Source organism: Pseudopipra pipra, chromosome 8 (genome assembly GCF_036250125.1).
Source record: "Pseudopipra pipra isolate bDixPip1 chromosome 8, bDixPip1.hap1, whole genome shotgun sequence".
Classification (NCBI taxonomy): domain Eukaryota; kingdom Metazoa; phylum Chordata; class Aves; order Passeriformes; family Pipridae; genus Pseudopipra; species Pseudopipra pipra.
The window spans coordinates 32,498,860-32,512,249 of record NC_087556.1 but is presented as its reverse complement, the minus strand read 5'-3'; the positions used below and the strand labels follow the sequence as shown (position 1 = coordinate 32,512,249).

The following is a 13,390-nucleotide window of genomic DNA, read 5'->3' as shown; positions in this document are numbered from 1 at the left end:
GGTAAGCAGTAAAACCCCATTATCAGCTGAGGATTGTGGATGATCCCGTCAGTATGGAAATAAGGAAGGACTGGATGTTGCACTCAGTGCCATGGTCTAGTTGACATAGTGGTGTTGGGTCATAGGTTGGACTCGAGGATCTGAGGTCTTGTCCAACCTAATTGATTCTGTGATTTTGTGAAATGAAACTGCATCTTAAAATTGAGTTAAAAGTTAATTCTATAGAAAAGCCTGACAGCTGCTGTTGTTCTAATGTCATTGTGAAACCTTTTCAGTTCCCTCTTCTTGCAGAATTTCATCCCTTCAGCCATGACTGTAAAAATTCACCTCAGGATTGTGAATTCAGGGGAATTCTTAGAATCACAAATTATTTAGGTTGGAAAAGCCCTTTGAGATCATCAGATCCAACCATTCCCCAGCACTGCCAAGGCCACCACTAACCCATGTCCCCAAGTGCCACATTCACATGGCTTTTAAATCCCTTCAGGGTGGGGACTCCATCTGGGCAGTGACAACCCTTTCTTGTGGGGAAATTTTCCCACATCTCCAATCTAAACCTCCCTTGGCGCAACTGGAGGCTGTTTCCTCTCATCCTGTCCCTTGTTCCGTGGGAGAAGCCCCCATTTAAGTGGTGATCTCCCTCTGCCCATCAGCTCTGCCCCTCTTCCCTTGTCCTCTCCCATCCCAACTCGTGCTCTCGGTCTCTCCCCGCAGGGCTATCGCCAGAAGGATTATTTCATTGCCACCCAGGGCCCTCTTCCACACACAGTGGAGGATTTCTGGAGGATGGTGTGGGAGTGGAAGTGCCACACCATTGTGATGCTCACAGAGGTCCAGGAGAGGGAGCAGGTACGTGTCCCGTGTCCCACAGCTCCACAGCAAAGCTCTTCTTGTTCTCACCTGTAAAACGTGACCATTAAAATCAGATAAAATATTTGTTGCCTACAAATTCCAGCAATACAAGGTTGTTTTTTTTTTTTCCTTTCCTGAAATGAGCACTTGTTTCACTATTTGGTGTGGGCCAGCGTTGCTGCTTTTGCTTGAATTTTTAGAAAACCCACCAAAACTACCCAATATTACAGTTTTTAAAAGCTTCGAGTTCACATTAAAGGATGCCTGACATGAAATAGTGGTTTGGGATTTGGGAAGAAGCTGGACAAAGCTTTTGTATAAACTTTCCTCCCGGTTGGGCCAGTATAACTCCAGTGGCTCATTCTGAGCCTCTCCTTGTACATCAGTAATTAAAGAAGAGATTCCTGCCTATCTCTGTGTGCTGCAGGTTGAAGATTCCGGGTTCAACACTGCATCCAGGGTGTTCTAGTGCTGAAAAATCCTTTTGCTTGGTGATTTTGTGAGGTTTTTAACAACATTTCATTGCTTTCCAGAGTTATATATGTTTTAAAGCAACATTTGCCATCTGTGCCTCCTGAGCCCTTTTCATCTTAATGGTTTATGTTACAGAAACATTTTATTACTTACTAATAGTTATTAGTGCTTGCAATACTGTTAGATGAACAGTTTAGAGCAGTGCTGGATGTCACCTCCTATATCAGAGATTCGTGACAATGTAGAGAACTGGGAAAAAATTCAAGGAATGTTTACAATCCTCTGGATTTTGCAGGAAAAATGTTGCCAGTACTGGCCATCGGAGGGCTCTGTGACTCACGGAGAGATCACCGTGGAAATCAAGAGTGACAGCCTATTAGATGCCATCAGTGTGAGGGACTTCCTGGTCACCTACAGTCAGGTAATCCTTTTAAAATTCCAGGAGGTTGTTTTTCCATTTCAAGGTATTTACAAATATGATTTTGTATCTTAAATTTGGGGATTTTTATCTAAACCTAAATGTGGCTAATCTGACATTAAGAGGAAGCTTAAATGAAACAGTTTTGCTTAAAGCAAAATCAAAAATTCTGTTCAGTAAAGCAGGTGGTTGATCAAAATGGCATGTGAGTTTAGGGAGGGGTTTAATTGTTTTGTCGTGGCTGTTATTCCCAGATTTTCTACTGTCTCCCACATAGGTGTAAAGGAAAATTTGATTCAAGATTTTTCATAGAATCACAGACTGGTTTGGGTTGGAAGGGACCTTAAAACTCATCCCATGGGCAGAGACACCTTCCAGTATCCCAGGTTGCTCCAAGCCTCATCCAACCTGGCCTTAAACAATTCCAGGGATGGGGCAGCCACAGCTTCTCTGGGCAACCTGTGTGTGCTTTTAGTGTGCTTTTAATCAAGACAAGGCCAATAACTGTGAAATTTCAAAGTGTTTTGCAAAGTTGAGTCCATGATTTGGGTTGTTTCAGCAGCACTTTGGATTTGGCCTGTACAGAAGGAAAGTTTTCAACTGCTCCTACTTGGGATGAACAATCTCTCAGTTGAAACAGATGAAACAGCTCTGCAAATCCAAAGGAAAATTTTAGAGGGAACTTATGAGCAGAGTGGTTGAGGGATTTAAAAACAGCCCTGTCAGGTCTGCACAACCAGGATAGAACCATGGAACATTAAGGTTGAAAATAAGATCATCAAGTCCCTCAAGGTCCATGATATATTATGGATCAGGTGGCAAATACTGTAGCAGTGCAGAATTTATATAGAAGTTGAAGGAGTGTGTTTATTTTGAGGTAAAAAATGGCTAAATGTGGTGTTTTCCTGCCCACAAATGTGGTGTTTTCCTGCCCACAGGGTAACCAGGAGAAGCAGAGCAGGCTCGTCCGGCAGTTCCACTTCCATGGTTGGCCAGAAATCGGGATTCCTGCAGAAGGGAAGGGGATGATCGACCTCATTGCAGCCGTGCAGAAGCAGCAGCAGCAAACAGGGAATCACCCCATCACTGTGCACTGCAGGTGAGTCCCTTCTGGGCTTCAGTAACTCGGGGTTTGGACTTGAACTTGGGTTTGTTAAACTCTGAGATTGTGCTCAAATGTTCTGTGCAGGGGAAAATGCTGCTGGATTTTACAAACTGTCAGGAGAATAAAATAGATCCCTAATCTAAGCTCAAGGAAAATGTGCTCCTGTCCTTGAGAGCAGAGAGAAAACAATATTTTAATAATAACTAATGTTGATTGGAAGCTTGATTATTACTTGGGACATGATAACATGTGTTTGTCCTATGTCAGATTTTGTTTTTTGGGGGGTTTTCTTAATTGTATACTTTTATTGCACCTTTTTTTGTCTTTGCTCTTTCCGTAGTAGATCTGCTGATTTAAAAACAAAAAATAGCAGTAAAAGTGGTATAATGCCATTTCCTCATTCAGAAATCATACTTTGCTTTTAATTTTTTTTAAATTTTATAAATCAATAAAGCTTTTTCTGTTTTCTGGTCAAGACAAAGTCGACAGTACACAGGGACAGGCTCAGTAGAGTTTCAGAGCCCTAAAGATCATGACACAAAAAAAAGTCATGTGTTGTCTCTGATTGCCCCAGAAATGGATTATTTAATTTGTTCTAAATTCTGGCCTTTTAAATCTTTTTCTCTCGGGCATGTTGTACAAAATAAACTGACTTTCCTGGACCATTGTTCATCTTCTAGCAATATATGGACGTCAATATATGTAACTAATTATATATTTAAAAACACTTGTTCTATGAATTGTGGTATTTCCTCCACCTGTGATCCCACTGAGAAATGCTTGGCAGCATTAACTGTCTTTTATTTTGCTCTGATGGAAGTTTCCAGGGTGCTCTCTCAGTCTCTGGTTTATGTTTGACTGTCTGAAGTCACCTATATTTTCAAATACAGCAAAGAAGTCCTGGGAGCTTGAGCCAAGACTTATATTTATTGTTTTTTTGGAATGTGGTCTTATAAAAACACATATTAATTGTCAAAACTTTCTCCTCCTTGCCTTGCAAGCGTTTGCTCCCTTGGGATCTGAGGGTTCCCCCACTCCACTGGGATGATATTTTGGTTTTTATTTTATAACACTTGTTTTGAAATACTGAATTATAATTACAGTGGGTAAAATATCAAGGAGTTCTTACCAGTAATTTAAGAGATTAAAAACCAATGTTTTTGATTTGCCCAAATCAGTTATGTAAGAATTAGTTGTGCTATTTATGGCTTCTACTTTTACAAGCTTTTAGACCTGAGGCCTTAGTTTAATAACTAGCATGTATTTTTCCTAGATTTAAAAAAAAAAATCTACTTCAATCCTTGTAAAAAGGATTAAAAAGAAAACAAAACCCAACCCACACAATGTATTCAGGATTTTAATTTTTAATGCTGAAAATTCTCTCCTGTCCCTGCTTAAACAGCCTGTACCTCCCAGCTTTTGAGTTACCTGACTTTCTCTGTGAAGTCACACTTGAGTCTTCAAATATAAATGAATGTGATGTTATGAATAATTAAACACATTTCAAGTCTCAGTCTGATTTTTTCAGAGTGGTCACATGAACCTGTGAAAATTCTGTTCATTTTTCCAGCTATTTAAGAACAGTTGAAGGAGCTGCTAAAAATGATCATTTTAAAGTAGAATCAAGACATAACCCTAAACAGTTTAGAAGGGTTTTGCTGAGTTGCCAACAGAGTTTGAAGTCCATCTGTTCTCAGTCCTCGCTTCCTTCTCTTCCAGTGTTCGTCTGCAGCTGCCTCTAATAAACTATAAAAGGTTTCTGTGCTATTTAGAGGCCACTTAATTCTGGGGTTTGCCCAGGCTTTGCCCATTCTGAGTGTCCTTTGCCTTTCAACTTTCTATCTCAGGAAACGAAATTTCACTCAAATTCAAACTTATCTTTCTTAAATTCTTTTATTTTAAAGGGAGTTGCAGGAAGAGAATTGAGCATGCAAAGAGTAGTGCTGTGTCTCCAAGAGATTTCAAATGCATCCATAGTAAAAATTCTTAAATTAATTAAAATACCTAAATTTGTATGGGCTGTAAGGATTTGCTAAAAGCCTGTTTTCAGAGGAAAGAAGGAAAGTGAGCCAAGCACAAGGACATGCATCTCTTTTACACAGGCAGATACAGACAGGACAAGGGGGGGATGGTTTTAAACTAATAATGGAGAGATTTAGATGAGATATTAGGAAGAAATTCTTCCCTGTGAGGGTAGTGAGGGGCTGGAAGAGGTTCCCAGAGAAGCTGTGGCTGCTCCATCCCTGGAAGTGTTCAAGGCCAGGCTGGACAGGGCTTGGAGCAACCTGGGCTAGTGGAAGGTGTCCCTGCCTGTGGCAGGGGATGGAATGAGATGATCTTTAAGGTTCCTTCCAGCCCAAACTGTTTGAGTCATTAAAATCATTACAGTTGGATAGGACATTTTCCATCAAATTGCTTTGCACTAATGATAACAATAGCAATAATAATAATTCTTGTCCATACAGGAATATAAATCCCAACCTAAGTGGTGTATTTGGCTATTCTATGTCCCTGTTATTCCTCTTTTACCATTTTTATCCCAGTTTGTGCCATGCAAACATGTTTTCCTTGCAGTGCTGGTGCAGGGAGAACAGGGACCTTCATAGCACTGAGCAACATCCTGGAAAGAGTGAAGGCTGAAGGGCTCCTGGATGTGTTTCAAGCTGTGAAGAGCTTAAGACTGCAAAGGCCACACATGGTGCAAACACTGGTAGGATGTTTAACAACTCAGATATCTGTTTGTAAATATTCTTAGGGGAGGAGAACAAAGGGGGTTTTCTTGCAGGTTGCCATAAATTATGCATGATGGCTGCGTGTGTACAAGGTATTATCAGAAATCTGGGCTTTTATATGGGTTTTTTTATAGCATTTCTAGAAACACAACTTGGCTAAATGTTCTGTGTCTTTTAGGAACTTAAGGCAGTTAAACCAAAATCTTTAGTGTTGCAGATGACAAAATATATAGTGAAATAAATGTCTTTTAAGCTATTTATCACTTGTTCTTTCTTTCCTTAATGTCTGGTCATAAATTGGCTCAAAGTTGGTCACTGGAAGACGGAAACATGGAATCACGGAATGGTTTGGGTTGGAAGGGGCCTTTAGAATTATCCAGTTTCACCTCCTTGCCATAGGCAGGGACACCTTCCACTAGACCAAGTTGCTCCAAGCCCTGTCCAACCTGGCCTTAAACGCTCCAGGGATGGGAAGTCCCATCCCTGGAAATGTCTCTGACTTGTTTAAAATCTTTTTTAAGTCTTCTTTAAAGTCATCTACAACTAATATGTGAAGCCTCGTCCAGATACTTTTCCCTATTGAATAAACATTAAAAAGTTTTTTTGAGGCTTTTATGTTTTTTTAAATATATAAAAATACTGGTATTTTGTATCTTCATGGCAGCTTCCACGTAGCACTTTGAAACTTCTTTAGATACAATTATCTCAAACCTTATTTTCCAGGTGGATGTTTTCTTTGTCCTACAGATGGACAGAAAGGGGAATGTGATTATCCACAGTTATGATAAGATGGGGATGAAATGCTTTTTTTGTGGGGGTCTGGCTCTGGGATTTAATAATGTCAGTTGAGGGTGTAATTGCCACAGATATTCCCAGCTGAGCCTGTGGGAGGGCTCCTGCTGAGCTCAGCTTTCCAGCATGAAAGAATTCAAATGCCAGTTCTGTTTGTTATCAGTGTTGTTACAGATTTTGTAATCCAGCAAATCATGTTGAAGGCATATCAGCATGCCTGGAAAATCAGGATGTGTCCCTCTTTAGGATGGAGAGGGCCAGCCAGCTGGATAACAGACAGGCTGGGAGAGCTGGAGGTGTTCACCTGGAGAAGGGAAGGCTCCAGTGCTTAAAGGGGCTCCAAGAGAGCTGGACAGGGACTTTGGACACGGACCTGGAGGGACAGGACAAGAGGGAGTGGCTTCCCAATGCCAGAGGGCAGGGTTAGATGGGATATTGGGAAGGAATTGTTGGCTGGGAGGGTGGGGAGGCCCTGGCACAGGCTGCCCAGAGAAGCTGTGGCTGCCCCATCCCTGGAAGTGTCCAAGGCCAGGTTGGACAGGGCTTGGAGCAACCTGGGCTAGTGGAAGGTGTCCCTGCCCATGGCAGGGGGTGGGACTGGATGAACTTTTAAGTTCCCTTCCAAACCATTCCAGGATTCTGATTCCATGATTCTCCCTGGGGAATGCTTAGGAGGAGTTTCCTGCTGTAACAGGAGACCAGTGACAGCAGCGACCGTGAGCTGCTGAATTTAAATGAGAACCAGGATTCAGTTTGAGAAGCATCACCTAGAAAGCTTAAAGAATACATTTTAACTGAAGAGCAACAATCATCCTGTATTTGACAAAAAAGCAAGATAATGTTTTTTTTAATTCAAAATAGTAAATACATAAATAGAAATCAGAACAGACCAGTCCTCAGCTACTGGTCCCAGCTAGAACATGTTGCATTTATCATTGGGATTTGCAGAAGTCTGAATGTACTGAGACAATACAATCCAAGCACATTTTGATGTGGTTTTCTTGTTTTTCAGGAACAGTATGAATTCTGCTACAGAGTGGTACAAGATTTCATCGACATCTTTTCTGATTATGCTAATTTTAAATGAGAATTCTGCCTTATTTTTTAATTTGTCTGTACAAAATGTTGTATATTCTGTTAATTTATTCCATGTCATTTTGGTTGTTGAGTTTACTGTAAATACAATGTTGTGTTTGCTCTTAAAGTTGCATTTGCTGTACAGAGTTCTTTCTTAAATATAAATATCTTCTAAAGGGAAGTATAATGTTCCTGTACTGTATAGATCTGTAAGATGGGATAGAAATCTTTATTCTAAATAAGAGTAAATTAACTCTTGAGGGTCTATTTCTCGAGTTTTGCCACTTATAAATATTTATCAATAATGTTACGTCCCAATTCTTGAAGCTTTTGATGGATGATTTACAGTTCATACTGAAAAAAAAAAAGTCACTCGTGGTACCTATGTGTAAACATATTTTGGCCATAAATTTCTCTTCACTATGGAAATAGTTATTTATTTTTAAAGGCTGTTTTTAACAGCCTCCAGATCGATGGCAGTTTGATTTTGAGTCTTGCTGTCCATAAAGTATAAACACAGATTTGAATTTTTGAGTTAATATACCTTTCAAAGTCAAGTCATTTTGTTCTTTCCTAAATATCACACTTTTAAATCGATTTAAAAAGACAATAATGTGAGTTTACCACTATTTTGAGAATATTTTACGTATGTGAAGAGTCTATTTTGCAGCACCTGAACTTATCCACTCAAAGAGCAAGGCCAGAAATGGAATTAAAGCTTCTCTTCTCTATTTACAGGGGCAGAATTTCCCACTTCTTTTAGCAAAGGCAAAAGAGATAAACTCTTATTGCTTGATGTGATTAAGAATATTGGTAAGAATTGGAGAAAACATTTTACTAACAGTTTAATGCCAGAAACATTGTGTTGAAGCAAAAAGTTCTTACCCTCCCATATATGTTATCAAAAAAGGACTGTTTTCTTTCTCTAAAGGGGTGTATGATTGTGTACAGAGATATATTTTTAATGGAAGTACTACTGATAATAGAGTTGGTGAAATAACATTTCAAAGTCTTTATTAGAGCCCCGAACAGGAGGTTTGGGGGTTAGAAAATCCAGAAATCACAGGGCATCCGAATGTTGAATAATTCAAAAGTGGATCTTTCCCGCTCTTTCCAAGGCACCTATGACTTAATGAGCACAAAGGAGGTGAATCTGTACTTTAATTACATAATTAGTATGCAATTCTGTCTTGTCCAGTTGGGCTTTTTTGATGCAAACATAAAAATTATTTCAAATAAGCAGCTTCCACTGAGCATTTCCCTGCTGCTCCTGCACTGTATTATCCCATTTCTGATATAAATCACATTATACCAGTGCAAGGGAACAGAAAGGTGTCCACACCTCTCCTTCCTTGTCATGCTGGATGGAAAAGCTGCAGGTTAGGAATTCCTAAGCTATTCCCACGCTGCTTCTTGTCTTCCCATCGATGCACTTCTGTATTTATTTGTACAGTGAATTTTGCACTTAAAAAAAAAAAAGATTGTTGAAAGACTAAACCTTTGTTGTGAGTCTCTATGAGAAGATACACTCAAGCCACAGTGTTGAGTAATGGAAATGAGCTCTGAGGAAGTTTCCATTTACTGCTGCATGCTGAAAGTCCATCAAAATTTACAAAAGCCATCAAATAAATTCAGTGTGGACACAGTGGGGGTTTCAGAATGATAGTTTGTAGCACAGGGAGACTGAGAGGTTTAATGAGGATGGAGAATAATGCAAAGAAATTCCCATTTTCCGATCCTGATATCAGGATCTTTCCAGGCATTTAGTTTGGATAGTAATTTCTCTGTTGGACAGATTTTGGGGTCCCTTGAGTAAAAACTTGGATTGGAAGTTGTCTCAGTGCAACGGTGATTTAGTGTGATGTTGTTGGGGTCTCACAGCCCTCACGGCAACAGGAGCTGCAGCACAACAACCAGTGGTAGGATGGAGTTAAGCTGAAACTTTAAATACTCAGTGGGTACTCAGATTTTAGTTGGTAACTGTATTCAGATTTCTAGGAGGAGAGAGAAATACCGAAAATATATTTCAGGAGTCACAACTAAAGCTCCATAATGAGTTTTTTATCATTTGGAAAGCTTTGCTTCCCAGTCCTTGTGTCCAGCCTGATCCCTGGGGAGCTGTGTCCTGGTGGAGATGAATTTTCCTTTAAATTCCCTTACATTGCATGGAATGGCTTTCAAAGGCCAAATAGTTGGATTGGAAGTTGTACATTCTGATCTGTCTGTGGTTTTGGTCACTGTGTGACTTGACTGTCGATGTGTTCAGATTGGTTCCAGTTCACCTCAGCATTTAAGCTTCACAACATCTTTATTCCACAATCCGTGGGGGTTCCACGGGTTCCATGTTCCTGGAGCAATCCCTTAAGTGCTTTGCTGAATTGGGCCTTAATGAAGAATGCATATTGTAATTACAGTGTTTTTTAGGCTATTTTTATGTATCAGTTTTTTAAACTTTTCAAACAAGCCTGACCACCCATGTTCAGTATTTTGAAATGTTTTCCTTTCCCTCATCCCATTTTTCCATGTAAAGTTATGGAAACTTTTCTGTATAACCAAAATGTATTTAATTTGTCAAATCTTTATAATATATGGATGTATTATACAGTTTCAGCTCTTATTATTTCCTTTTATTACATTTCTAATTTGATCTCGCTGTGTTTTTAATGCCAGTGAATGTTGCTGAATTATTTGTACATGCAAATCACAGGATCTAATACATTCTGATGCAAGAACAAAGCTTCCTTTTTATTCTCAAACTGCATTACTTCCTTTAAATCTTTGAATTTCATTCCTCTGCTGTGGGTTCATTTGAATTAAGTATTCTAAAAGAGTTGAAATCCATTATCTAGATAAGTATTTTCAGTGCTTATCTGCAGCTGGATGTGGGGAATATTCTGGTTCATGTTGGGGCTGAACATATCAAGTGTAGAAACTCGTGGCAGCAGCTGAAATCCAGGTCTTTCCAAACTCTGTGGATAAGTAGCATCTGACAATGCAGAGCTTTGACATGTCTTTTAAATATAGTGAAATAATACAGTGATAAATTATGGTGTCATACCAAGATAAAAATAGTAGCTAAACTCTCAGGTATGTTGACAGTTCACTGTAGTTAACAACAATTTTTAAATTCATTTCCACAAGCTTTATATTGGACATCTTGCTAAAAATAACCAAGAAGGCCCCGCTGCTGTAACAAGGAGGGAGGTTTGAGTAAACCAGGAGTAACCATGCTCAGAGATTACAATCCTGATGTCAAGCTTTATTTGTCAAGTAGGATTTAATGAAGCAATATTTCTGTTGGACACCTTTGGCCCTGTACACCCAACACCTCCCATCTGGGAGGCACCTTTTCACTGTAGGTAATTTTAGGATTATTGTTTCTACAGTTGTTTGGAGAAACTTGTACTCTGCATGTCCCTCCTGTGCACTGTTATAACATTTGCAAATGATAGGAAACGGCCTCAAATTGTACCAAGAGATGTTTAGATTGGAGATTAGGGAAAATATTTTCAGGAAAATGGTTGGAAAGCATTGGAATGGGCTGCCCAGGGAGTCCCCATCCCTGGAAGTGTTCAGAACACGTGTGCATGTGGCACTTGAGGACATGGGTTTGTGGTGAACTTGCTGGTGGTGCTGGTTGACACTTGGACTTGGTGATCTTGGAGGTCTTTTCCAAACTTAACAATTCTATGATTAGAATTTTCCATTACATGTAAAAGCTATCAATTTTAACTTTTTAAAATAATTCCAGGTGAGCTGATAAAATGTTTTGTGTGATTGGATCTTGTCCTTTTAGCAGCTCTCAAGATGCACAGCTTGAAGTTAGCTTGGTGTGAGGACAGACAGATGCCTTGGGGTGGTTTCAGAAAATAGAAGACTCTCAAGTATTAAGCAGTTATTAATAACTTTTAATAGAAATAAATATTGTTAACTGTAATTATTGATTACTACAGCTCTGCACAATTTCTACAGTGAACATATGGATGTTCTTATACTGCACTGATGGTAAAGTGTTTTGTTTTCGTTTTTTTACTTCTAAACATTGCAAAGAAATACCATAAAGACCTTGTACTTCTTTATTTTGTGAGAAGGATGATTCTGGTTTTAGAAACTCAGCTTTTAGTGAAAAAAACCACACTTGAATTATAAACTGTTCATGAAATATATTTATTTCAGTGGGTTATTTAAACAGTATAAACTAAGGCAGATCAAAGACATGTTTGTTCTGTTTAGGGCATATATATCAAATCCAAGCAATGCTTTGCCTAATGCAGAAATTATTCAATGCAGAAATTGTTCAATTGAGAATTTTTCAAGCAATTGAACTTCACTGTGAGTGTTCTTCATCTGAGGTATTAAAGGATTAGGTTGTAATTTAGATCCTTTCATAAGAGCTTTGTTCTAATGACTTTTATACATTTTCTGTGCTGCTTTGCACAAAGTAGGGGAATTACTGAGTTATTAATCGAGTTGAGACTTTGCCAAGGAAGTTCTTTCCATAAATAATCATTTTATTCTTTCACCTGTTTCCATTGCATGAAAAACTGTTCCAGTGTTTTCCTGAATGTCACACTCAAGCTGTCCATAAACTTTGAACAAAAGATCTGTGCTGTGACTTCTTTCCAGTTGGGTGGACACAAAGAAAGGAAAACTCTCCCAGTCAGGAAGATCTTGAGAAGGAATTATTGAGCACAGTATTTTCTAGCTGAGATTTTTATAGTAACCTTGTCCTTCCAAAGCCTGAAGGGAGCCTGACAGGAAAGATGGGAGAGAGACTATTTACAGGAGCCTGGAGGGACAGGACAAGGGGCAATGGCTTCAAAGTGACAGAGGGCAGGGCTAGATGGGATATTGGGAAGGAATTGTTGGCTGTGAGAGTGGGGAGGCCCTGGCACAGGTTCCCAGAGAAGCTGTGGCTGCCCCATCCCTGGAGGTGTCCAAGGCCAGCTGGGACAGGGCTTGGAACAGCCTGGGCTAGTGGAAGGTGTCCCTGCCCATGGCAGGAGCTGGGACTTAAAGTCCCTTCCAACCCCAACCATCCTGTGATTCATGGATCAAGTAGGAGTTGTTTCCAAGGAAGCAGCACCTAGAATAGCTTTCCTCCCGTGTTTTTAAGTACACAGGTAAAGTATGTACTCTATACTTTAATTTAGATTGATTTCATTTGCTGAATCCAGTGGAATCTTTCCTTGGTCCTAAAAAAAAAGTGTATAAATGGCTGATTCAGGCGTGCAAAAGGACTGACTGGGTGATGCAAAGCCCCTCTTAAGGTCACCCTTAGGATTAAAACTGATCTACTGAAGTTGATTGCAAAACTCTCTGGATTTACTGACTAAGAATTTTCCTCCCAGATCAGGCACATGGTGGGATTTCTTGGGATTGTCCTGGGCAGGGCCAGGAGTTGGACTGGATTATCCTTGTGGGTGATTTTGTAATCCTTTGGAATTGGGAAATCTTACACAGACCCAGACCATGTCCAGTCCCAGGTATGGACTGCAAAGCATTAATTTACATTTAAAAACTGACATAATTTTGATGTGTCATTGTGTCATTTGCTCCCCAGTCATCTTTCCTGGCTTTGGAGCCTTTCTGTGCCTATTGAAAAGCTGCTTTTCAAGATGAACTTTTATTACAGGAAATAGAGATTTTGTTTAAAAATATTAGTGCTTCCCATAATGATCTTTCCTGGTTTCTTTCCCATAGTAGTTTATTATATTCTTTCATCATTTTAAAGAGAAATGTATTATTTCAAAGTATTTCTTAAATGTGGATAGAAACAATTTTGGAAAATATATCCTATTTGTTCATAAACTTATGCAGATTCTTCCCACATAAAATAATTTGTCACAATGAGTTTCTATGCATGAGTACAAGCATTCAAAAATCTTGGGTGCAATAATGTGTCAGTGCAATAAACTCTCATTTTAAGAGAGGAAATCT

At 39.4% G+C, this 13,390-nt stretch overlaps 1 protein-coding gene across 7 annotated transcripts in view; it reads left to right on the top strand.

Annotated features, from left to right (window-relative positions):
* The window catches only part of PTPRE (protein tyrosine phosphatase receptor type E), a 104,022-nt gene extending 90,912 nt beyond the window's left edge, over window positions 1-13,110 (top strand). For all 7 annotated transcript variants that reach the window (XM_064663528.1, XM_064663529.1, XM_064663531.1 and 4 more), the window contains 5 exons: window positions 715-849; window positions 1,622-1,747; window positions 2,683-2,843; window positions 5,424-5,559; window positions 7,386-13,110. In XM_064663528.1, coding sequence (XP_064519598.1) covers window positions 715-849; window positions 1,622-1,747; window positions 2,683-2,843; window positions 5,424-5,559; window positions 7,386-7,460 — 633 coding nt within the window. In that variant the 3' untranslated portion in view covers window positions 7,461-13,110. The remainder of the gene's footprint in view (window positions 1-714; window positions 850-1,621; window positions 1,748-2,682; window positions 2,844-5,423; window positions 5,560-7,385) is intronic.
* The last annotated feature ends 280 nt before the right edge of the window (window positions 13,111-13,390 follow it).